A 24,898-nucleotide genomic window follows, 5' to 3' on the forward strand; every position below is an offset into this window, starting at 1 on the left:
GCGACATCCTGGCGCGCATGCGTGGAAGCGTATTTTAATACGCTTCCGTGCACTTCTGCATACCTGAAATAGAACGTGACGGCAAGCACGCGTCACGTGCGTGTCACTTCCTGCTTGTCCGACGGCCAGACAGGAAACACCGCCTGATAGCGCAGTGTTCCCTTTAAGCCTGTTTTTGACGGTGCAGTGCCGTGCGTCTGGCGCAACGCACCATATCAATTACGCTGATTTCTAATGTGAAACCAGCCTGAAGGTGTTAGGGCCCGTTTCCACAATCGCGAATTCGCATGCGTTTGCCGCATGCGAATTCGCATAGCCAATACAAGTGAATGGGTCTGTTTCCACTTGTCAGGATTTCTGAGCGTTTTCATCCGCGTGAAAAATTCGCATGGCAGAGCCATCAGAATTCGCATACCGCTATGCGGGTGTATGCGAATTTTCATGCGAATTCACATGTAAATTTGCATTAAATCAATTGAAAAGCACACATGCACTGCCATGGTTAAATTTGCATACAGCGTCATTCATGCAAATTCGCATGAAAATTTGCATACAACCGCATGCGAAATTTGCATCCGCATGCAAATTTTTACCGTGGCGATTCGCACCGCACAAGTGGAAAAGGCCCTTAAACCCCCAGAAGTGTTTAAAATAAAATATATATATATATATATATATATATATATATATATATATATATATATATATATATATATATATATATATATATATAAACGATGTATTTGAAATTATAACTGCTATAATCCACTGTACCAGACTATAATTGCTTATAAGGAAAAAAAAAGGAATTAGTAGTTATTTCTAGCTGGGAGTACAGATCAGTTAACTAACAGATTTTGGTGAGCTGGCTTTGAATAAGTCCAGAATGTTGAGATGTTCTATTTCAAAAAACAAATCTGCCAGTTTCAAATCCATCTCAGAATCAAAGCTTATCAAAGTGGAGGCTTTTTGGTCCACTGGAGCACCCGTAGTTGTAGTTCCAACTGCTGAGGCAGTTACAAATGGCAGTTATCTTTTGAAAATAAACAAAATGGCAGTTGGAAAGTGGTCACTCACTGATTCAGTTGAGTTGGTCACTCACTGATTCAGTTGAGTGAGCTTGAGCAGAGCAGAAAGCAGAGCGTTGTCTGAGCTTGTGCTTAGGAGAAAGAAGAGCGTGATCTATATACAGAGGAAGAGCAGGATGGGGTGAGTACTGAGAAGATGATTTTCCAGGCCTGGGTGTTTTGCTGACAGGGGCGTAGCAATAGGGGGTGCAGAGGTTGCGACCGCATCGGGGCCCTTGAGCTCTCTATTGGTCCTGTGCTCATAATAATCACTTATATAGATGCTTTGAATGGTAGTAATTATTAACAAACTGTGCCCCATCCTCTTCTTGCACCTCTGACACTGTAGTTGCCATTGGCAGGTTTTGGTGCGCCGTATCAACTGTTATGTATAGAATGCTTGGGGGGACCCATGTAAAACTGGCATCGGGGCCCACAGCTCCTTAGCTATGTCACTGTTTGCTGGCCACACCTAGGGGAGGAGCTGACACACCTCTCCACCCTAGTCTGATCAGGTTCAGGCTTCTTTTACACTGCAGTGGGTGGGTGTTTGGGGGGTGTTGCAGGTTTCTGTGCATTGGTGTGGTTGGGGGGTCTCCCAGGTAGCAGGGCAGGGGCTATTATACGGGGAGCCTTACAAACCTCACACAGGCACAGTGGTGTAGCAATAGGGGTTGCAGAGGCCTCGACCACACCAGGGCCCTTGGGACAGAGGAGCCCGCAACTGTCTGTAACATTAGCTCTATATTGGTCCTGTGCTTGTTATGATCACTTCTATTAATGATTTGAATGATAATAATAAGCTGTTCCCCATCCCCTTCTTGCACCTCTGACACTGTGGTTGTCCTTGGCAGATTTTGGTGCGCTGTATCAATTGTTATGTATACAGTACTTTGGGGGGGGGGGGGGCATGTAAAACTCGCACCAGGGCCTATAACTCCTTAGCTATGCCACTGCACAGGCACAGATGTTTCCCCAGTGTTAGTTACCCCCCCCCCCCCTCCCCACAGTGCTCAATTATTATTAATTAGTATTTATATAACGCCGACATCTTCCGCAGTGCTGTACAGAGTATATGGTCTTGTCGCTTAACTGACCCTCAAAGGAGCTCACAATCTAATCCCTACCATAGTTATATGTCTATGTATGCATCGTTTAGTGTATGCATCACAGTCTAGGGCCAATTTTAGGGGGAAGCCAATTAACTTATCGGTATGTTTTCTTGTGGGAGGAAACCAGAGTGCCCGGAGAAAACCCACGCAGACACGGAGAGAACATACAAACTCCTTGAAGATGTTGACCTGGCAGGGATTGAAACTGGCGACCCAGCGCTGCAAGACAAGAGTGCTAACCACTACGCCACCGTGCTGCCCGCGCAGTGAAATGGGCATGGGATAAATATCGTTATCAACATTAGAACATTAAAATGTTTGAAATATGTTATCATTTTAGAAACTTGCAACGTTATAGTTTTTTTTTTTTGTTATATTATATTGTTTGTACAAATTTTAAAAAATCAAATGTTATTGTTTCTATGTGTGTAAAGGTGTTTGTGCAGGGGGGGTGGTTAGGGTTAGGAGCCACCATGGGGTGCTTAGGGTTAGGCACCACCAGGGGGACTGGTTATGGTTAGGCACCACCAGGCGGTGGTTAGGGTTAGGCACCACCAGGGGATGGCTCTGTGTGAGAGTAGGGTTAGGTTAAGCTGTATTGATGAATTATGTTACAATTTTTAAAGTTAATATCATGTCGTTTTCATTTCCCGTCTTATTTAGTGGGGCCCTTTTTCTGAACGCCCTTTCTTCATGCACCCAAAAGCTAGATGTCCCCCCAGCTAAAGTCAGCCATACCATAGGCCCACGGGTCTGGCCTCTCTGTCTGTTTACTGCTAGCAAAGCCACAAAAAGGAAGTAGACTGCTTTGGAGAGGCTGTTATAATGCAAGCACATGTAGCCGATAGATACTCCGTTGCTGAGAGTTCAGCAGTAAGATCTTGTTTAGGCCTCTTGCACACTGCATGCATTTCAGATTCCGATTCCGCTTTTTAATCTGTTTTTACTTCCGATTCCGATTCAGATTTTTAATCTTAACTGCATGCTGCGTTTTTTGATCCGTTTTTCTGTTGAATGTATTCAAGGAAAATCGGAAACGGAATCGGAAACGGAAAACGGATTTGCAGTGTGCAGGGAGCCTTATACTGTACAGCAAATGTACAGAGTTGAGGCTGGGATATGTTGTATAACCAAGATCTTACCGCCACAATCTCCAGGTGTTAGTGCTGTCACTGCAGATGCACTACTAAGCATGCGCCCACTTGATAGTAGACAGAGTTCCTTTAGTGCCCTATGGTCTAGGTTCTCAACATGTGGGTTACTTATGCTGGACTCAATGGGTACTTAATCATTTCAGCCCGCGGGGATTTTTCACCTTATGCATCAGAGCAATTTTCACCTCCCATTCATTTGCTAATAACTTTATCACTACTTATCACAATTTATTGATCTATATCTTGTTTTTTCCGCCACTAATTAGGCTTTCTTTTAAGTGGTACATTTTGCTAAGAATTATTTTTTTTTCTAAATGCATTTTAACAGGATTAATAAGAAAAAAATTGAAAAAATTCATGATTTCAGTTTTTGGCCATTATAGCTTTAAACTAATCCACGCTTCCATAATCAAAACCTATGTATTTTATTTGCCCGTTTGTCTCAGTTATGACACCATTTAAATGTTGTCCCTATCACAATGTATGGCGCCAATATTTTATTTGGAAATAAAGGTGCATTTTTTCTGTTTTGCGTCCATCACTATTTACAAGCTTATAATTTAAAAAATGTTCGTATTATACCCCCTTCACGTGCATATTTTAAAAGTTCAGACCCTTAGGTAACTATTTATGTCTTTTTTTTTTTTTTCTGTAATTTTTTTTTTTTCCATTAAAAATCTTATTTGGGTAATATTTTGGTGTGGGAAATAAACAGTTAATTTTTAATGTTATTATATGTGTAAATTGTAATGTAAAAAATATGTAGATGTAGTTTTACTATTTTGGCCACATGATGGCCACCTTGAATTTTCTTCCCCTCCTTGTGCTTCTCGCTAAGCGGAAGTACAAGGGGAATGCGGAAATTTTTCCGGGCAAAAAAACTGAAACCGCTTGTAAGAGCGTTCGGTTTTTCTGCTGGGGAGACGGATCGGTGATGGGGAACCATTCCCATTCACTGATCCCAGGGCTACCAGGGGACAACACGGGGGCACGGGAGCGCGTCCGTGATCGCGGCCAGGCAGCAGAAATAGTTAAAGGACATCCAAGGTGAAAAAAAAAACAGAGATAAACAATTGTATCGATCCTCCTACTTCTAAAAATGAATTTGAAAGTTATCCCACAGTTTTATTTTATATTTAAATCAACTTTTTAAGCTTTTACTGTTTCATGGCCTTTTCTCAATGACACATTAATTGAAGTATGCCAGGGTTAAAATAGATGAACTATTGAAGCTTTTTATCTCTTTCCTGCTCTTCAAAGCCATTTACTGCCACAAAATTGTTTTATGGCTGCAATTCCTTATCAGTGAGGGTTACGCTAGAATCCGACCCGGTCCCGACCCAGACAGGAACTGCCACTTACATTCCTGATTTTTAGCTCTTTCAGGCAGAGAAAGAAAAAAAGGAACACAGCCTATTTATTTGTGTACTAGGCACTGTACATACCCATGTCTATCTCATCATGTCACCTCGTGAGTCTTTATGTTATGCAATCAAATCACTCTAGTGAGTTCTTAGGCATACAAAATATACTGTAAATCATAAATAACCTGTAAAAGTATTTTTTGTTAATGAAAAACCATCTGGAAATATTTAGACGTTAATCATATGTAAGGTATGTATTTCAAAAACAGATCATTCACACAAAAGGAACAGATATTTTCCTCTGCCTGCATGTGTAATAACAGTAATAACACCAGGGAAAGTAGTTACATATGTTCCACACCTGCACTGAAGTGTACTCGAGGTGACATATGACATGGTGAGATAGACCTGTGTATGTACAGTAGCAAATATATTAATAACTAGGCTGTGTTTCCATTTTTATTTTCCTGCCTGAGAGAGTTACCCTACAAGCATGTAAGTGACAGCTTCTCTCATGTAGGACCCTTGTCAGATTATATAGATAAGGAATTACAGTCATAAAACTCTTTCCTAGCAGAGAAGAGCTTCTGAGGGCAGGAGATAGATATAAAGGTCAACTATTCCTATGTTTTAGCACTGGAACACTTAACAGATTGTCATTGAACTGAGTCAGAAAAACATTAAGGGCTTATTTCCACTACACGCAGATTGGATGCAGAATTAATGCAGCATGAATGCAGAAAAACTGACTCCAATGAATGCCTATGGGAAAATCTGCATCAAAAAATTGCGTTTAGTGGAAACAGGCCCATAGGCATTCATTGGAGTCAGTTTTTTTTTGCATCCAATCTGTGTGTAGTGGAAACAGGCCCTAAGGCTTTGTTCAGTGTTCACATCTAAAATCGCAATCGCTGAGGCCAGCGTTTTGCGATTTTGTGAGTGATTTTTGTTTCCCCGATCCCAGCGCTTACCTGTGCACTTTGATATTGTATCCAGCATTTTTCTAAGCCCTTTTGCAGAGCGGTTCCGTTTGTTCACTTCCTGATGTCAGTCAGGAAGTGAACTCTTTCACCCGGAAATGAATAAATACAATGTATTTATTCATGAAAGCGTACATGCAATTGATGCATAAAGCGATTTTGTGAGCGTGTTGCGCTTTTCCTATACCTTCCATTATAGCAAAATCTCCCCAAAAATGGTGCAGGCAGCACTTTAGTCAGTGGAAAGCAGACTAAATGAGCAGATATGAACAGTTCCATAAGGACACATTACACAATCGCTTTTATGGTGATTTTGAAATCGCTGGCGTTGAAAAAATAACTAAATGCCCTAGGTGTGAACAAGCCCTAAATCTACTTTGTAAATGTTTAAAGGGGTTATCTGTATAGTTTTTAAAAACTAGACGAATGCAACTGCGCCTTCACGCCTGCGCGCGTTCTAGCTCTTGCGCAGTACAAATGTTTTCATATTGCGCCTGCGCATTATGCCCCTGGAGACGCGAACAGGAGCGAGGCAGTGCAGGCACAGTTGTACTCGTCTAGTTAGATGAATATTTGGACCGTGACTGGTGGCGGGGAACGGAGGATCGTAGGAGGACGGCGTGGGACAGGACAGCTGCAGGGGGCCGGTACAAGCCCCAGGTAAGTGTCAGTTTTTGTTTTTAAAAACTATCCACAGAACCACTTTAAACATAAAATAAAACCATGGAATATCTTAAAACAAATAGTTTATCTCAGTTTATTATAACTGAAAGAACAACTGATGAGCAAAGTAATGTCCATGTTTCACATGGACACAGTTTAACAGTGTGCTGACCAGGAAGCGGTTATGGGGTAATGGCCATTTTCAAAATGGAGGATGGAGAATTCTATTGATCACAGTGGACAAACAGTACACAGAAGAGGAGAAAGGGATTGATGAGTAGACTATACAGAGGTACAGTGGGTTGCAAAAGTATTCGGCCCCCTTGAAGTTTTCCACATTTTGTCATATTACTGCCACAAACATGAATCAATTTTATTGGAATTCCACATGAAAGACCAATACAAAGTGGTGTACACATGAAAAGTAGAACGAAAATCATACATGACTACAAACATTTTTTACAAATAAATAACTGCAAAGTGGTGTGTGCATAATTATTCGGCCCCCTTTGACATGAGTGCAGTCAGTTGCCTATAGACATTGCCTGATGAGTGCTAATGACTAAATAGAGTGTACCTGTGTGTAATCTAATGTCAGTACAAATACAGCTGCTCTTTGAGGGCCTCAGAGGTTGTCTAAGAGAATATTGGGAGCAACAACACCATGAAGTCCAAAGAACACACAAGACAGGTCAGGGATCAAGTTATTGAGAAATTTAAAGCAGGCTTAGGCTACAAAAAGATTTCCAAAGCCTTAAATATATCCTACGGAGCACTGTTCAAGCGACCATTCAGAAATGGAAGGAGTATGGCACAACTGTAAACCTACCAAGACAATGCCGTCCACCTAAACTCACACGCCGAACAAGGAGAGCGCTGCTCAAAAATGCAGTCAAGAGGCCCATGGTGACTCTGGAGGAGCTGCAGAGATCTACAGCTCAGGTGGGAAACTCTGTCCATAGGACAACTATTAATCATGCACTGTACAAAGTTGGTCTTTATGGAAGAGTGGCAAGAAGAAAGGCATTGTTAACAGAAAAAGGGAGGGGGGACACCAAGAGCCCAATAGTGTGATATTGTATAGATGATAATTAATAATGAGTAATATAACAATGTAATACTCACAAACCAGGGTTACCATTAGGCAACCACTGTGAAGGCAGGTGGGGAGATTAACCTGCCCCCATTCAGGATTAAAAGTCGCTCTCTGTAGATGGGAAGAAGATGGGTACAACCCTCCACCAAGGGTGGACTTAGCAATATGTAGAAGCTTTCCAGAGGCACCAATAGAATAAAAGTCACTTAAACGAGCTTAAAACCGATGGGGCAGTGGTGGGCCTATCCCATCCATGCAGACAAAGCAAACAAAGGAAGGACTGTGGCATCAACAGTCAAACAACAATTTTATTTATACTCCACGGTAAAAATAGGCAACGCGTTTCACGGGCTCAATCCCGCTTCATCAGGCCAATCAAAAAAGAGCATACAGCTTAACAGCATCAAAACCACACTGAGCGCCTCTGTGTGGTTTTGATGCTGTTAAGCTGTATGCTCCTTTTTGATTGGCCTGATGAAGCGGGATTGAGCCCGTGAAACGCGTTGCCTATTTTTACCGTGGAGTATAAATAAAATTGTTGTTTGACTGTTGATGCCACAGTCTTTCCTTTGTTTGCTTTGTCTGCATGGATGGGATAGGCCCACCACTGCCCCATCGGTTTTAAGCTCATTTAAGTGACTTTTATTCTATTGGCGCCTCTGGAAAGCTTCTACATATTGTTAACAGAAAGCATAAGAAGTCCCGTTTGCAGTTTGCCACAAGCCATGTGGGGGACACAGCAACCATGTGGAAGAAGGTGCTCTGGTCAGATGAGACCAAAATGGAACTTTTTGGCCAAAATGCAAAACGCTATGTGTGGCTGAAAACTAACACTGCACATCAACTCTGAACACACCATCCCCACTGTCAAATATGGTGGTGGCAGCATCATGCTCGGAGGGTGCATCTCTTCAGCAGGGAAGCTGGTTAGAGTTGATGGGAAGATAGATGGAGCCAAATACAGGGCAATCTTGGAAGAAAACCTCTTGGAGACTGCAAAAGACTTGATACTGGGGCGGAGGTTCACCTTCTTCCAGCAGGACAATGACCCTAAACATAAAGCCAGGGCAACAATGGAATGGTTTAAAACAAAACATATCTATGTGTTAGAATGGCCCAGTCAAAGTCCAGATCTAAATCCAATCGAGAATCTGTGGCAAGATCTGAAAACTGCTGTTCACAAACGCTGTCCATCTAATCTGACTGAGCTGGAGGTGTTTTGCAAAGAAGAATGGGCAAGGATTTCAGTCTCTAGATGTGCAAAGCTGGTAGAGACACACCCTAAAAGACTGGCAGCTGTAATTGCAGCAAAAGGTGGTTCTACAAAGTATTGATTCAGGGGGGCGAATAATTATGCATACCCCACTTTGCAGTTATTTGTAAAAAATGTTTGGAATCATGTATGGTTTTCGTTCCACTTCTCACGTGTACACCACTTTGTATTGTTCTTTCACTTGGAATTCCCAAAAAATTGATTCATGTTTGTGGCAGAAATGTGACATGTGGAAAACTTCAAGGGGGCTGAATACTTTTGCAACCCACTGTATATATGACATGCGTATGTTTATTTTTGACTTTTTTAGTTCAGGTTTGCATTAAGATTAGTGGACACCTGTAATGGTTGCAACCCGTAGTGATCTGATGCGATTGCTAGGGGGGACAGTTCAGGGACACAACACTGTACAGACAGACAGACAGATCCTGTGCTGTTACCTAGCAGTGCTCTTGCATTTGGATCCAATCACTACAGACCACTGGCCTACAATGATGCGAGGGAGGGCGTAGCAGAGCTGGTACAATGTCCTCCAGCACCCGATGCTGAGAAACCAAAGTGCGCCCCTCCATCCCTCCCACCCCAGCCATCACACACTGATTGCTATTAGACTAAGAGGTGACCCAGACACACACACACACACACAATCTCTAGATATCTGGCTTGCAGTCACTGCCATGCATCCCCTTGTCTTATTTCTTTATGCTTTGAACACAAAAAGGGAATGATAGCTGAGTGAGTTGTGCGCCTCCTCCTACACTGCGCCCTAAGACTGGAGCCTCTCTTGCCTCTGCCTCGGCCCAGTCCTGGGGCGTAGAGCCCTGGGTGAGGAGTAGGCAGGGGGGGGGGGGGTGACAAATGTACAAGCCAGCTGCTGAGTCTGTAAGATGAATGCACTTCTATAGTGCATGGAGAAGCCATGGTGTCTGAGAGCGCCCTGTATTCAACTGTAGCACTTAGTGTTGTCCGGATCATGAACGATTCGGATCTTTGTTGTGAGTCGAATCATCCGGATCATCAAACTGAACAATTTGGTTCACAAAGGGGGTGGAGCCAGGAGCGGCACGTCCCCCCCTCCTCTCAGCGGGCAGGGGGGGGGGGGCCTGGAAGCAGAGCAGAGATGGATCGCTCAGTTGGAGGGGAGCCAGCCTTGCAGGGACAGGTAAATGAGAGAGGGGACATGGGTGCCACTGCCAGATATGTGTAGAGCACACGTACTGGCTGTAATGTGCTGCTCATTTTAGGCTGACTGTTCAGTAGTTGTGCATAGTGAACAAATGGGAAAGTTTTGGCTCAGAAGCACAGCTCAGTAACTTTGCAGACAGTGTGCTGGGCTAGAATGACAGGGCAGGTACTGTGATTGCAGTGCAATATGATCCTCCTGCACTCTGCTCTAAACAGCTGCACTCAACTTCTCCCTAAATTTATGACGAGTGTTCGAGGTGAAAAAAGGACACATTGGGGAATGCTTTCTTTCACTGTGAGACGTTTGCATTCAAAGTATACAGATGAACATATAGCTGAAATATATTTAAAGCATATGATTGCAACATGTGGGTAATGTGTGCAAAAAAACATTTTTGCTCTCTGCTCACCCCTCTTCGTCCACCTCCTCCCTTCTCTTTCCACTCCCTGCCCTTCTCTGTCCATTTTCTCCCCTTCTCTGTCTGTCCACCACCCTCCCCTTCTCTGTCCACTGCAGGGAAAGTCCTGTCCTGCTAGTCATTTAACCTCCAGAATGCTTCCCTAGTAAAATGATTAGAGATTCGGTTCAAAGATCCTGATCTTTTGACTGATCCGATTAGAATCATCCGAATCATTGAAAAGTTCCGGACTTCCCATCTCTAGTAGCACTGATTGGAAGAGTGTGCCCTCTGAAACAGCTGCTCCGCCCACCCTCTCCTCTGCTTGTGTCTACACAACAAGCTCTCCTGTACTTGCATGCTGTCTGGCTGGAAGACAGGAATCACTCCTCTTTTCACACAGCATAGCTGTGCTTCCAGCCTGGACTCTGCAGGGACCAGCTTATCAAATCAAATCAAATCAAAAATAGCTTTATTGGCATGACAAAGCTTCAATACAGGCATTGCCAAAGCAGGGGGAATGAGGGAGATGGGATGGGATGGGGTGGGGGTGCAGTGAGTTAGCATTTTGTGGACTGGTTTCTATGAACACAAGAAGAAAAACACAGCATGCAGGACTTTTTTTAATCACATCAAATTGGAATTGCATGTAGTGTAAAAGAGCATTTACAGCAGGGGTCCCCAAAATTATTCGGGACCACTTTCTAGTCTAAACATTTATCTGGGGACCGGCTATGTGGGTGGGTGTGTGTTTGGGGGGTGTTGGAGGTGTCTGTGCATTGGTGTGGTTGTGGGTCTCCCAGGTAGCAGGGCAGGGGCTATTATACAGGGAGCCTTACAAACCTCACACAGGCACAGTTGTTTCCTCAGTTTAAAAAATCTCTCTCTTTTTTGCAGAGCTTACCTGAGTCATCTGTGGAGAGGACGGGCAACCGATCCTGGGATTGGAGCGAGGGACGGAGTTGAGCCAGGTGAGAACCATAGCAATTCAACTATAACCCCAACACAGCAACATTCCACTGTTCAGCTCTGTGTCATAGCTTACTAGTACCCCATAATGCTCCCCAGTACCCCCATAAAGCTTTCCAGTACCCAATAATGCTTCCTAGTACCCATAATGCTTCCTGGTACCCCATCATGCTTCACAGTACCCTCATAAAGCTTCCAAGCACCCCATAATGCTTCCCAGTACCCCAAAAATGCTTCCCAGTGCCCAATAATGCTTCCCAGTACCCCATAATGCTTCCCAGTACCCCATCATGCTTCCCAGCACCCCATCATGCTTCCCAGTACCCCATAATGCTTCCCAGTGCCCCAAAATGCTTCTCAGTACCCTCATAAAGCTTCCCAGTACCTTCATAAAGCATACCAGTACCCCATAATGCTTCCCAGTACCCCATAATGCTTCCCAGAACCCCATAATGCTTTCCAGTACCCCATAATGCTTCCCAGTACCCCATAATGCTTCCCAGTACCCCCATAAAGCTTCCCAGTACCCCATCATGCTTCCCAGTACCCTCATAAAGCTTCCAAGCACCCCATAATGCTTCCCAGTACCCCATAATGCTTCCCAGTGCCCCAAAATGCTTCTCAGTACCCTCATAAAGCTTCCAAGTACCTTCATAAAGCATGCCAGTACCCCATAATGCTTCCCGGTACCCCATCATGCTTCCCGGTACCCCCACAATGCTTCCCGGTACCCCCGTAATGCTTCAAGATGGAGGCAGTTGTATACAGGGGCTATGGGGCCCAGTCATTTCTTGCTATGCCCCTAAATGTGTCCCAGCTTCCCAGCACTCTCATATGTCCCGGCTCCTCAGGAGCCCATAAGGTGTCCAATATTTCCAGCACCGCATAATGTATCCCAGCCTCCAGCTTCTCTGTACCCCCATAGTGTATTACATGTTTCCAGTACCCATAAACTGTGTTTCTGCTTACCATTGCCTCCCTGGTGTGTGACTAGTGATGGACCGGGGCTGTACTGACCGGGACCACTCTGACAAGCATTGGGTCTAGAATGCAATTTTACCTCTGTGTACAAATGGGACTGCAGTTACCACTGATGGGGCTACAGTGACTGGGACTACTGACCATTAACAGGGGCTGACATATGACAGGGCTGTGGAGTCGGAGTCGGAGTCGTGGAGTCGGAGAGTCGGGCAATTTTGGGTGCCTGGAGTCGGAGTCGGGAAAAAATGCACCGACTCCGACTCCTAATGAATTTGTAACTGTAATTAAAATAGAAAATATGATAAAATGTTCTATTTCTCAGATAATAGTCATTAAACATAATGTATATATACAGTAATAGCTGTGCTTAGTCCACAAAAATGAAATAAACCAATCAAAATTAGTTACTTGTGCTGCTTCAATAAAGCAGTCCCCGTATTTTTAAAGTCAGATATACATATCTGATTGTGACTGTATATATGATGTGTACACAGGAATCTCTTATATACACTAAATAACATCTATGCTGTAAGTATAAAGCACGATGGTTAGCCATGTCACTAATAGAGATGGTCAACGAGATGGAAATAATTCTGCATTGATGCTGATTTATGCAAATGTATGCACTCCCTTTGCTGATGAAATCAAATAATTTGATATGTTATTAAAATTTGGTTTGGTGACTACAAATTAAAGGGTAACTGAGACGGATGAAAAGTAAAGTTTTATACATACCTGGGGCTTTCTCCAGCCCCCTTCAGGCTAATCAGTCCCTCACTGTCCTCCACCACCCGGATCTTCTGCTATGAGTCCTGGTAATTCAGCCAGTCAGCGCTGTCCGGCCGCATGCCGCTCCCACAGCCAGGAACATTCTGCACCTGCGCAATAGTGCTGCACAGGTGTAGTATGCTCCTGGCGGCGGAGTGTGTGCATGCGCACTACGCCTGACTGGCTCAAGTACCTGGACTTATAGCAGAAGATCCAGGTGGTGGAGGAGGACAACGAGGGACTGATTATCCTGAAGGCGGCTGGAGGAAGCCCCAGGTATGTATAAAACTTTAATTTCATCTGTCTCAGGTTTACTTTGTTACACAGTAGTACTATACTCTACATATGCACTCCCCACAGAGCTGCATGGAATCCACTGAGAATGCTGTGCACATTGAACACAGAGGTGTTGTCTGTTTACAATCTCCTCAATCCCCTGCAGAGTACCTGCACATCACTCTTACATGTACCCACACTTACATTGCCTAGGGCCTGATAGATGTTCTTTGTTCCGGTTTGTACCTTTTACAAGTACTCTTACCAAGGACTAGTTTTAGTCTAAAGGGAATAACTATAGTAGTCTACATATCCTTCTCACTTCAGTTGTCTTGTAAAATTCCTAAGCGTTGGCAGTTAAGAGACGAATTTCATGTTACATACTTTTAATCAACAAAATTGTAATATGCAAATTAGAGGAGTCGGAGTCGTGGAGTCGGAGTCGGTGGAGTCCTAAACTGAGGAGTCGGAGGATTTTTGGACCGACTCCACAGCCCTGCTTACAGACAAACTACACTGTGACATTGACAGACACACTGCACTGTGACACTGACAGACACACTACACTGTGACACTGACAGACACACTGCACTGTGATACTGACAGACACGCTGCACTGTGATACTGACAGACACGCTGCACTGTGATACTGACAGACACGCTGCACTGTGATACTGACACACGCTGCACTGTGATACTGACAGACACGCTGCACTGTGACACTGACAGACACGCTGCACTTTGACGCTGACAGGCACGCTGCACTGTGATACTGACAGACACACTGCACTGTGATACTGACAGACACACTGCACTGTGATACTGACAGACACGCTGCACTTTGACGCTGACAGGCACGCTGCACTGTGACATTGACAGACACACTGCACTGTGATACTGACAGACACGCTGCACTTTGACGCTGACAGGCAAGCTGCACTGTGACATTGACAGACACACTGCACTGTGATACTGACAGACACGCTGCACTTTGACGCTGACAGGCACGCTGCACTGTGACACTGACAGACACACTGCACAGTGACATTGAGACACTATACAGCAACAATGACAAAATGACAGCACACACTGGTGACTGATTGCCACATTGCACTGTGACACTGACATGCTCTCTACTGTGACACTGACAGACACATTGCATTGTGTGGCACGTTTAGGCAAACTGACAAACACAAAACAAGCATTTACGGATTGTGCATAACCCCTTCATAATGTAGCCCCACAATGGTAAATATATTTCTTTAAACAAACCATGTATGTTGGTACAATATATGGGATTTTAGAATGGAATAGAGGGACTGTGGGATTTGTTTCCAAAACAGGGACAGTTGTAAGACATGCCACTGCGTCTGCCATGCAGCTCCCATGTCTTTTCATTTGCTGGACAGGTTAGTTGGGAGATAAAGTTTAGGTGAATGAGGAGGGTGATATAACTAAATAGTAAAGGTTGGTGTTAAAGAATACATCCAAGCTGCTAAAAACAAAAGATCCACTTACCTGGAGCTTCATCCAACCCGTGACAGCCATCCTGTTCCCTCGCCGCAGCTCCGGTGGCTCCCGGTCTTCTCCGCTGGTTCAGCTGACCTCGCCTGGTTGGGTTCCGGGTCGGCTTATATTGCGCTCCACCGCGCGGGTCACGTGGTCTCTCCGTTGTCATCAGGACGGTACTGCACAGGCGCAATAGTTCTGCACCTGTGCAGTACTGTCCTGATGACGTTGGCGAGACCGTGACCCACGCGTTGGGGCACAGAAGAAGGCGACCCGGAACCCGACCTGGTGAGGTCGGCTGCACCAGCAGAGAAGACCGGGAGCCGCTGGAGCTGCAGCGAGGGCACAGGACGGCTGCCACGGGCTAGAGGAAGCCCCAGCTAAGTGGATCTTTTTTCTTCCTTTTTTTTAGCAGCTTGGATCACTCCTTTAAGGCATGGGAGGAGGGAGTGATTAGGGTTAGGTGTAACCCAGGCAGTAAGGTTAGGGATAGTCATAGAAAGAGGGAGTGATTAGGGTTAGGTGTAACCCAGGCAGTAAGGTTAGGGAAAGGCGTGGGAGGAGGGAGTGATTAGGGTTAGGTGTAACCCAGGCAGTAAGGTTAGGGAAAGGCATGAGAGGAGGGAGTTATTAGGGTCAGGACCCAGGCAGTAAGATTAGGGATAGTCATAGAAGGAGGAAGTGATTTGGGTCAGGTGTAGCCCAGGCAGTTAGGTTAGGGATAGTCATAGAAGGAGGAAGTGATTTGGGTCAGGTGTAACCCAGGCAGTTAGGTTAGGGTTAGTCATAGAAGGAGAAAAGTGATTTGGGTCAGGTGTAACCCAGGCAGTAAGATTAGAGATAGGCATAGATGGAGGAAGTGATTTGGGCCAGGTGTAACCCAGGCAGTAAGGTTAGGGAAAGGCATAGAAGGAGGGAGTGATTAGGGTCAGGTGTAACCTAGGCAGTAAGGTTAGGGATAGGACAGTAAAGCAACTAGAAGTTGCTAGATAGAAGAGAGGTAATGTAATAGTTTCTGACCCCATCTTCTCTTGTCCCTTTCTAGTGGAAGTTAATGTGCACATTCCAACTTCCGTCACCTCTGAAGCAGACGGCATCCGACTCGTCAACTTTAGTCTAAGAGTTGCGATTTCGGAGCACCCTCAAGACTGGTGGAGGGAAGTGGCGACCTCACAGTGGGGAAACAACCTTGCAGTGCGCGTGACTTTGCGCCTCCCCAGAATACGTCGCAGGATCAACGTTAATGTTCCTGTTGGTAAGTCACTGTATATACAATGTAAGTCATTCAAGAAACACCAGTCCTGCTGGCATGCACATCGCCACATCTGCAGAGGGAGAGGGCAGCACATCACCTCATAACCTTGTTAGCTTGGCCAAGTGTGCCATCTGATAGAGGAATGTTCTGTCAGAGATCAAGCGGGGTAAAGGCTTCTATAACACAATTTTACATTTTTTAAAGATTATACATTAGGTTGAATAGAAATATTGGGGTGTATTCAGCAAAGCTTTGCAAGTAGTGTAGTAGAGCACAGTTCCCCAACCCTGTCCTCAAGGCCCACCAACAGTACATGTTTTGCAGGAAGCCACACACAATCACAGGTGGGGTAATTAGTGTCTCAGCAGAGCTGATCAACTACCTCTGTGGATTTCCACAAAACATGCACTGTTGGTGGGCCTTGAGGACAGAGGTGGGGAACACTGGTGCGGTACCCAGGTAATGCAAGCATTATCTAGGTAACATTGGTCACACTAATTGCACAACGTGTGCTAAGGGCTTTGGAGTCGGAGTTGAGGAGTTGGAGCACATTTTTGGGTGCCTGGAGTCGGTGGTTTCATAAACTGAGGAGTCGGAGTTGGATAATTTGTGTACCGACTCCACAGCCCTGCATGTGCTGCTTTGTTGTCAGAAGTACTGGTAAAATTGCTCTATGCACTCTCTGTGCATTGCAACTTTACCATCCTCTGCTGAATAAACCAACGCTCAGGGCCGGATTTACCATAAGGCACTGCAGGCACATGCCTACAGGCCCTCCCTGAGCGCCTCCCTCCCTCCCTCCTTTCCTATACAGAGTCCTGAGTGGAGTGTAAATGAGAGGTTACCCACCCTGGTCTTTTCACTGACGAGATCACCCTTCAGTCAGGGGCACCTCTAGCTACTTAATACTGAGGTTCTTCTAACTACCCAATACTAGGGGACACCTCTAGCTACTTATTGTTGAGGGTACTTCTAGCCGCCTAATACTAAGGGGCACCTGTAGACAGGCGGGATTTGTAGGTTCATAGAGGGCTAAGTCTAGAGTGCCAGGGCATCTGTGCCTATAGGCTCCTGTCAGGTAAATCCGGGCCTGCCACCGCTGACTCCGATTAAACTTTCTGAGCAGAACACCCCTTGTCGCGCATACCATAAAGATTTCATAAGAAAAATGTTGTTTTATAATTCAAACCACACTGCTCCTTTCTATCCTGGTTCATTTTCCTTCATATTAACATTTTAAAAATAGTAATATATCAATTTAAAGGATGGAATAAACTTTAGAGTCAATTTAAACACATTTTAGTAGAGAAATATATATATTTACATAGAAAGAGGAACAAAGTCCTGAAAGAGGGACAAATGAGGAGGGAAGAGGGGCAGAGGGACAGGGCTCCCAAAGAGGGACTGTCCCTCCGAAAAAGGGACAGTTGTGAGCTATGCAGTCACCCATTCAATCACCAATCCTATGTTAGGGAACAATGAGGAGTAAATTAACTACAAGGTATGCTTTACGGTAGGTACTCTTTAAGAACTTTTGGGGTGTATGCAATAAACTGTGTTAAGCAACATTTTGTGTGTAAAGTCTTACTTCATCATGAGTAGAGCAGAATGCAATACATTACATGCAATGCATTACGCTCTACTCATCATGCATAAAACTTTACGCATGTAATTCTGCTTAATGCAGTTTATTGCATACAACACCTTGTGTATTACCCCACTCTGTAAAGTCAAATAGTGTACCCTGGGCAAATTTCCTCTCCCTTCCCATCATGCTTTTGGAACAGGAAGAGAGAGTAAAGCTCCCTAACATGAATATAGACTCTTAAAACCTGAAAAAGTTTCACATTCAATAATAAATGTTCCATTTCATTGAACTTGTAGGACTTGTAGGACTCGGAACCACCTCTCCAATGGCTTTCGTGTTGTCCTTTCGAGCACCTGGAGCGCGCCTTGCTGACCTGATGTCCCTTCCGGTAAGAGAGTTTGTTTCCATATTTTCAATAGGGATTTGCATAGATTAGCTCCAGCGATGGGTAACATTGTCGCATGGAGATGTTTTCCATCAATCTCATGTCTGCAAAACACTGCTGAAGCGCTTTAACCTCCTTAGCGGTATGCCTGAGACTGTGTCGGGCATACCGCTCTGTGGCCCCAGGAGTACCCTATAAATAAAGAATTGTGCCTAATGACTGTAAAGCATATAGCTAGCACTAGGCTAGCTTGTAAGAGTGCTGGGCACCCCTGGATCCCCACGATCCCCCCGTTTATATGTTACCCCTCCCCCCCCCCCCCGGATCCAGCGATCGTGCAGCCTCCCGGGACACAGCACCGGTCTCTCTATGGGGAGGATCGGGTTTGCGCATGACGTCAGCGACATCATGAGGTCATCTGCGATCCTCCCCATAGTGAAGACCAAAGCTGTCCGGGGAGGCTGCGCCGATCGCTGGATCCAGGCTGGGTAACATATAAATGGGGGAGCGGTGGTGATCAGAGGGTACCCAACACCTTTACTAGCTAGCCTAGTGCTAGCTATATGCTTTACAGTCATTAGGCACACTTATTTTAAAAGTGGGCAAAAAGTAACAAAACCTCTTGAGCGGCGTAACGCTCAGGAGGTTAAGAAGAGTCCCTTTGTACTGTGTCCCATTGGCTGAAAGTAAGAACTTGGTATGCTTCTCATTTTTACTTATATATTTTACAGGAAAATTTGCAGGTGACGCTCCATCGTCAGCAGCCAGAGGAGGCGCAGCCGGAGGAGGAGGAGCCGGAGGAGGAGGAGCCACCGTGTAAAGATGATCAAAAGAAGGTAAAGGAATAAACCTTTTTTTTTTGGGGGGGGGGTACATTTTAGTGCACTGTAGTGCAGGGAACAGTAATAAGCTATAATATATGCTAGCCTCAAGAGTTAGTGTTAGGTAAAAAGGTAGCAGGGAGGGAGGTAGTGGTAGGTGTAGATGGGGGGAGGTTAGTGTTAGGTGTGGAGGAGGGGGAGAGGTTAATGTTATGCTGGATACATACGTTACGACTTTCCGTATGATAGATGCATCTGATTTATAAATTCCCTCATGTCCGATATTACTCCCGATCGATTCTGTGCTCGATTTCTCATAGAAGTGAATGGAAAAAGATAAGAAAAACGAGCGAAGATAAGAGAATCGAGTGCAGAATCGAGCGGAAAAAACGATCCGGTGGGAAAATCGAGCGGAAAATCGTAACAAGTGTACCCAGCATAACATGTGGAAAAAGGGGCAGTTAGTATTAGGTGTGGAAAGGGGGAGGTTAGCTTTAGGTGTGGAGAGGTTAGAGTTAGCTGTGGAGAGGGGGGAGCTTAGTGTTAGTAGTGGAGAGTGGTGAGGTTAGTGTTAGGGGTGGAGAGTGGGTAGGTTAGTGTTAGGGGTGGAGAGGGGGAGGTTTGTGTTAGATGTGGAGATGGGGGAGGTTAGTGTAGGAGTGGAGGGGGGGGGGGGTAGATTTATGTTCGGCTTGGAGATGGGGGAGGTTAGTGTTAGGAGTGGAGAAGGGGAGGTTTGTGTTAGCTGTGGATAGGGGGGAGCTTCGTGTTAGGAGTGGAGAGGGGGGAGGTTAGTGTTAGGTTTGGAGATGGGGGAGGTTTGTGTTAGTAGTGGAGAGGGGGGAGGTTTGTGTTAGGAGTGGAGAGGGGGGAGGTTAGTGTTAGGAGTGGAGAGGGGGGAGGTTAGTGTTAGGTGTGGAGAGGGGGGAGGTTAGTGTTAGGTGTGGAGAGGGGGGAGGTTAGTGTTAGGAGTGGAGAAGCGCAAGGTTAATGTTAGGGGTGGAGAGGGGGAAGGTTTGTGTTAGGTGTGGAGGCTGGAGATGGGTGAGGTTAGTGTTAGGAGTGGAAAGACGCGAGGTTAGTTTTAGGATTGGAGAGGGGGAGGTTAGTTTAACATGTGAAGGGGAGGGATGGGGAGAAGGAGGTTAGGGTTAGGTGTGGAGAGGGGGGAGGTTAGTGCTAGGAGTGGACCGGGGGGAGCTTAATGTTAGGAGTGGAGAGGGGGGAGGTTAGTGTTAGGTGTGTAGAGGGGGAGGTTTGTGTTAGGTGTGGAGATTGGGGAGGTTAGTGTTAGCTGTGGAGACAGGGGAGCTTAGTGTTAGGGGTGGAGAGGGGGTGTTAGGGTTAGGTGTGAAGGGGGGGAGGTTAAGGGGAGGTGTGGAGAGAGGGGGAGGTTAGTGTTAGGAGTAGATAGGGGGGGAAGTTAATGTTAGGAGTGGAGAGGCGTGAGGTTAGTGTTAGGTTGTGACGGTGGAAAATACGGCAATATCTGTGTATTCTGTGGTCTATTCTGCCTTCATTGCGCTAATAAGCATTTTCTCCATCCACAGAGGAAGCGGGAAGATGATGGGATGTGCGCCATCTGCCTCGCTGATATCCAGCAGGAAGAGAGGGTGAGGTAAGTAATGCTCATTTCTGTTACACATTTCTATTGTCTTTGCTGTATTTAGTGTCACATATAGCCTCTGTCAGTCTGGATATTAACCACTTCCGGATTCTCGGTGCGTATATGTACGCCCCTGAATCCTGAAGTGTATTCCGGCCGTTCCATGTCAGTTCACGGAGGGTGTCTCCGTGAACACGCAGGGTAAATGTAAACACACGGGGAAGATCTTCCCCGGTGTTTACATGTATACGGCGCTGCTGCGCAGCAGCGTCGTAGAGGAGATCGGTGATCCCCGGCCTCTGATTGGCCGGGGATCGCCGGCATCTGATAGGCTAAAGCCTATCCCATCAGGCGCAGGACGGAAATCCGTCCTGCGCCGCTCACAGGGGGAGGGAGAGGGAGGGAAGGGGGCCAGGAAGCGCTGCGGAGGGGGGCTTTGAAGAGCCCCCCCCGCAAGCAGCCGGCGGCGATCAGACCCCCCCCAGCAGGACATCCCCCTAGTGGGGAAAAAAGGGGGAAGTCTGATCGGCCTGGCTGCAACCTGATCTGTGCTGTGGGCTGGAGAGCCCACGCAGCACAGATCAGCACAAAATTTCATGGTATAGAAGTGGTTAATGTATATTTCTGTTCTCCCTGCAGACGACTTCCGTGCAACCACCCTTTCCACCAGACCTGCATCGATCGTTGGCTGCAGGAGAGCCGGACCTGTCCCCTCTGCAGGAGTCCCATCGCCGCACCCCATCACATCTGAGCACCGCTGGATAACAGGCCTTTCTTTGCTGTTTTATTTATGTTTCCTTGTGTTAGGAGTGGAGAGGGGGAGGTTTGTGTTAGGTGTGGAGAGGGGGGAGGTTAGGGTTAGGTGTGGAGAGGGGGGTGGTTAGTGTAAGGGGTGGAGAGGGGGGAGGTGTGGAGAGGGGGGAGGTGAGAGTTAGGAATGGCGAGGGGGGAGGTTAGTGTAAGGAGTGGAGAAGCGTGAGGTTAGTGTTAGGAGTGGAGAGGGGAAGGTTAGTGTTAGGAGTGGAGAGGGGAAGGTTAGTGTTAGGTGTGCAGATGGGGAGGTTTGTGTTTGGTGTGGAGATGGGGGGAGAGTGGACACAGACGGGGGATTCCCTGCATGTATTCTGTGTATTCTGTGGTCTATTCTGCCTTCATTGCATTAATAAGCATTTTCTCCATCCACAGATGAAGATGAAGGGATGTGCGCCATCTGCCTCGCTGATATCCAGGAGGAAGAGAGGGTAAGGTAAGTAATGCTCATTTCTGTTACACATTTCTATTGTCTTTGCTGTATTTAGTGTCCCATACAGCCTCTGTCAGTCTGGATATTAATGTATATTTCTGTTCTCCTTGCAGACGACTTCCGTGCAACCACCAATTCCACCAGACCTGCATCGATCGTTGGCTGCAGGAGAGCCGGACCTGTCCCCTCTGCAGGAGTCCCATCGCCGCACCCAGTCACATCTGGCCACTCTGGCTACCTAATGGGGAGGGGGGAGAGCTTTCACTCTGGCTACTTAAATTGGAGGGCTCTGGCTACCTAAAAGGTGTCATTCTGGCTAACTAAAAGGGGGGCAATATGGCTAACTAAAAGGGGGGCAATATGGCTAACTAAAAGGGGGGAATGCTGGCTAACTAAAAGGGGGCAATCTGGCTAACTAAAAGGGGGGCAATCTGGCTAACTAAAAGGGGGGCAATCTGGCTAACTAAAATGGGGGGAAATCTGGCTAACTAAAAGGGGGAAATGTGGCTAACTAAAAGGGGGACACTCTGGCTAAATAAAAGGGGGACACTCTGGCTAAATAAAAGGGGGACACTCTGGCTAAATAAAAGGGGGACACTCTGGCTAAATAAAAGGGGGACACTCTGGCTAAATAAAAGGGGGACACTCTGGCTAAATAAAAGGGGGACACCCTGGCTAACTAAAAGGGGGGGCATGCTGGCTAACTAAAAGGGGACACTGTGGCTACCTTAAAGGTGGGCAATCTGGCTAACTAATAGGGGGAAAATCTGGATAACTGAAAGGGGGGCAATTTGGCTATTTAAAAGAGGGGGGCACTCTGGCTAACTAAAAGGGGGGTAATCTGGCTGTATAAAAGGGGGTCATGCCAGCTACCTAAAGGGGGGGCACTCTGGCTAACTCAAAGGGGGGCACCCTGGCTACCTAAAAGGTGTGTGTGTGGGGGGGGGATGTAAAATTCTAGGGGTGTTGATCCAGGGATTTTATCTGACTGCCATTTGGAGTCGGGAAGGAATTTTTTCCCTTTTATGGCTAATTGGCCCAGGCCTTGAAGGGTTTTTCGCCTTCCTCTGGATCAACTGGGATATGTGAGGGTATTGTACAGTTTTGTACATTTTATGAATGTATTTTCTGGTTGAATTATCTCTTTGTATTTCTTCTTTCTTTATAATATATGTATTAATCTTAGCTGTGTCTGTGTTTTTATTCCTCTGATAAAAGTGTGTTTCCTATAGGTACAAATAATGTATAGAATAATGGGTAACACCACTAATGTCAGTACCAGTCTATGGCCATTCTGGGGGGAGAAGAGCAAATTAGCATTTCTCTTCTCATATAGAAGTTCAGATACTCGGATTATCTTGTGTAATTTTCCTTGTTTTTGTAGATTGGCATTTAGATCATATTTTACAATGGAACATATTTTTCCTTTGAGGATTTTTTACTGTTTGCCATCTAACGGAGAATATTAGGGAACTGTATTGATGGCGTCAAAGTGATGTCACCCTACCCGTTGTGTTTTAATGCACTTTTTTTTCTCTCCATATCAGTGCATTGTGAAAAGTTTCAGTTTTTCAGCATATAGTGTAGAAGAGGCTATAGGGAAACATGGCCACTGAACTGCACATCCATTTTCTGTTACAACTGATATAGTGTAAAAGGACCCTTAGGCCTGGAACCCACTGAAAACAGCAAACGCAAAACGCAACCGCTAGCGTTTTGTCTGAGCAGTTTGCAAGCGGATTCATGCGCGTTTTTGGTCGTGTTTTGCAACATTGTATTTTTTTGCCCAGCGGGTGCGTAGCGTTTTGCGTTTTTATCCTGATTGGTCCTGTGAATTATTTTTCATTTTGTTACAGTGTGCTGAACCGCAAAACGCTAGCAAAACCGCTCAGTTTAGGTTTTGCTGAGCGTTTCCGCTAGCAATTCAATACTTTACATTGAAGCGCTAACGCTCCCAAAATGCTGCACGTCCTGCGTTTGCGTTTCTGAGAAACGCAAACGCTCCTGTAGAAGTTGCCCCATCCATTAACATTAGCCCAGCGTTTTGGCAAACTGCTAGCATATCGCAGTGCTGCCAAAACGCTGCCAAAAGCGCTCCTGTGGTTTCCAGCCCTTAGGGCCCGTTCAGACTGCAAAACGCGGACGGCCACGCATGCAGAACGCAACGCGTACGAACGCACGCCATCCGCGTTCGTATGCGTTGCGTGGCTGATCCCATCACTGAGAAGTGAATGGGACAGCCGCGCGTTTTTGTAAAATCTGCGTGCAGCATGTGTTCCCGGACCGCACAGGTCCGGAACGCATGCTGTGTGAACATCAGACATTGCACTCTATGCAATGTCTGATGTCGTGCGTGTCGGCCACCTGCACGCGTTTCCAAAACGCGGCTGGAAACGCGTGCAGTGTGAACGGGCCCTTAGAGTGTTGTATTCACTTATATGCACTTATGTGCCCCACTATGCTGTTTTCAGGAAAATGTGTATTCTAGCCCTATGCAGGTCCTCCAATGTAAAACATGCTTTTCTCCCTGCAGGAACTAATTAATTAGCTTATGTAACACTTAAGGTAGCCATACACTGGTCGATTTGCCATTAGATCGACCAGCTGACAGATCCCTATCTGATCGAATCTGATCAGAGAGGGATCGTATGGCTGCCTTTACTGCAAACAGATTGTGAATCGATTTCAGCCTGAAACCGATCACAATCTGTTGAGCTGCTCCTGCCGCCTGTGCGCCGCCCCCCCCGTATACATTACCTGAAGCTGGCTTCCGGGCGTCTTCTCCACGCTGCACCGCACCGCTCTGTTCCGGCTCCATCCCGGCGCTTCCTGTGTCACTCCGTGACCAGGAAGTTCAAATAAAGCGCCCTCTATTTGAACTTCCTGGTCACTGCAGTGACACAGGAAGCGCCGGGATGGAGCCGGAACAGAGCGGTGCAGCGCGGAGAAGACGCCCGGGAGCCAGCTTCAGGTAATGTATACCTGATCGGATCGGCCGCCGCTAGCGACGCGCTCCCTACCCGCGGGCGATCGAGGGTAATTTCCCGCACAGCGCGATCGACGGACCGATCCAATTTCGGGAGGAAATCGGATCGGCGGGTGCGTTTAGCGCAAACGATTGGCAGCAGATTCGATCCCAGGATCGAATCTGCTGTCGAAACGGCCGCGAATCGGGCCAGTGTATGGCCACCTTTAGAGCACTAAG

The 24,898-nt window shown here is 46.2% G+C and overlaps 2 protein-coding genes across 7 annotated transcripts in view; one reads left to right on the forward strand and one right to left on the reverse strand.

The window, feature by feature from the left end:
• The window catches only part of LOC137529006 (tetratricopeptide repeat protein 16-like), a 417,560-nt gene that overhangs the window by 119,097 nt on the left and 273,565 nt on the right, over positions 1-24,898 (reverse strand). The window lies entirely within an intron of this gene.
• On the forward strand, positions 1,073-21,292 carry LOC137528236 (uncharacterized). Of its 2 annotated transcripts, XM_068249521.1 has the most exons (7): positions 1,073-1,209; positions 11,190-11,263; positions 15,841-16,050; positions 17,935-18,026; positions 18,755-18,859; positions 20,395-20,462; positions 21,090-21,292. In XM_068249521.1, exons 1-7 carry the CDS (start codon positions 1,205-1,207, stop codon positions 21,199-21,201), a joined length of 666 nt encoding a protein of 221 aa, XP_068105622.1. In that variant the 5' UTR covers positions 1,073-1,204; the 3' UTR covers positions 21,202-21,292. The 2 variants fall into 2 exon arrangements, 1 of the variants encoding a protein (XP_068105622.1); XR_011023323.1 differs by lacking the exons at positions 11,190-11,263; positions 15,841-16,050; positions 17,935-18,026; ... (1 more) ...; positions 20,395-20,462; positions 21,090-21,292 and adding an exon at positions 2,299-2,522.

The sequence above is a fragment of the Hyperolius riggenbachi genome, chromosome 8 (assembly GCF_040937935.1).
Source record: "Hyperolius riggenbachi isolate aHypRig1 chromosome 8, aHypRig1.pri, whole genome shotgun sequence".
Taxonomy (NCBI): domain Eukaryota; kingdom Metazoa; phylum Chordata; class Amphibia; order Anura; family Hyperoliidae; genus Hyperolius; species Hyperolius riggenbachi.

Coding starts and splice junctions, on each gene's coding strand:
- LOC137528236 (XM_068249521.1), top strand. Junction 11,264..15,840: donor GAGGGACGGAGTTGAGCCAG/GTGAGAACCATA, acceptor GTCCCTTTCTAG/TGGAAGTTAATGTGCACATT. Junction 16,051..17,934: donor CAACGTTAATGTTCCTGTTG/GTAAGTCACTGT, acceptor TTGAACTTGTAG/GACTTGTAGGACTCGGAACC.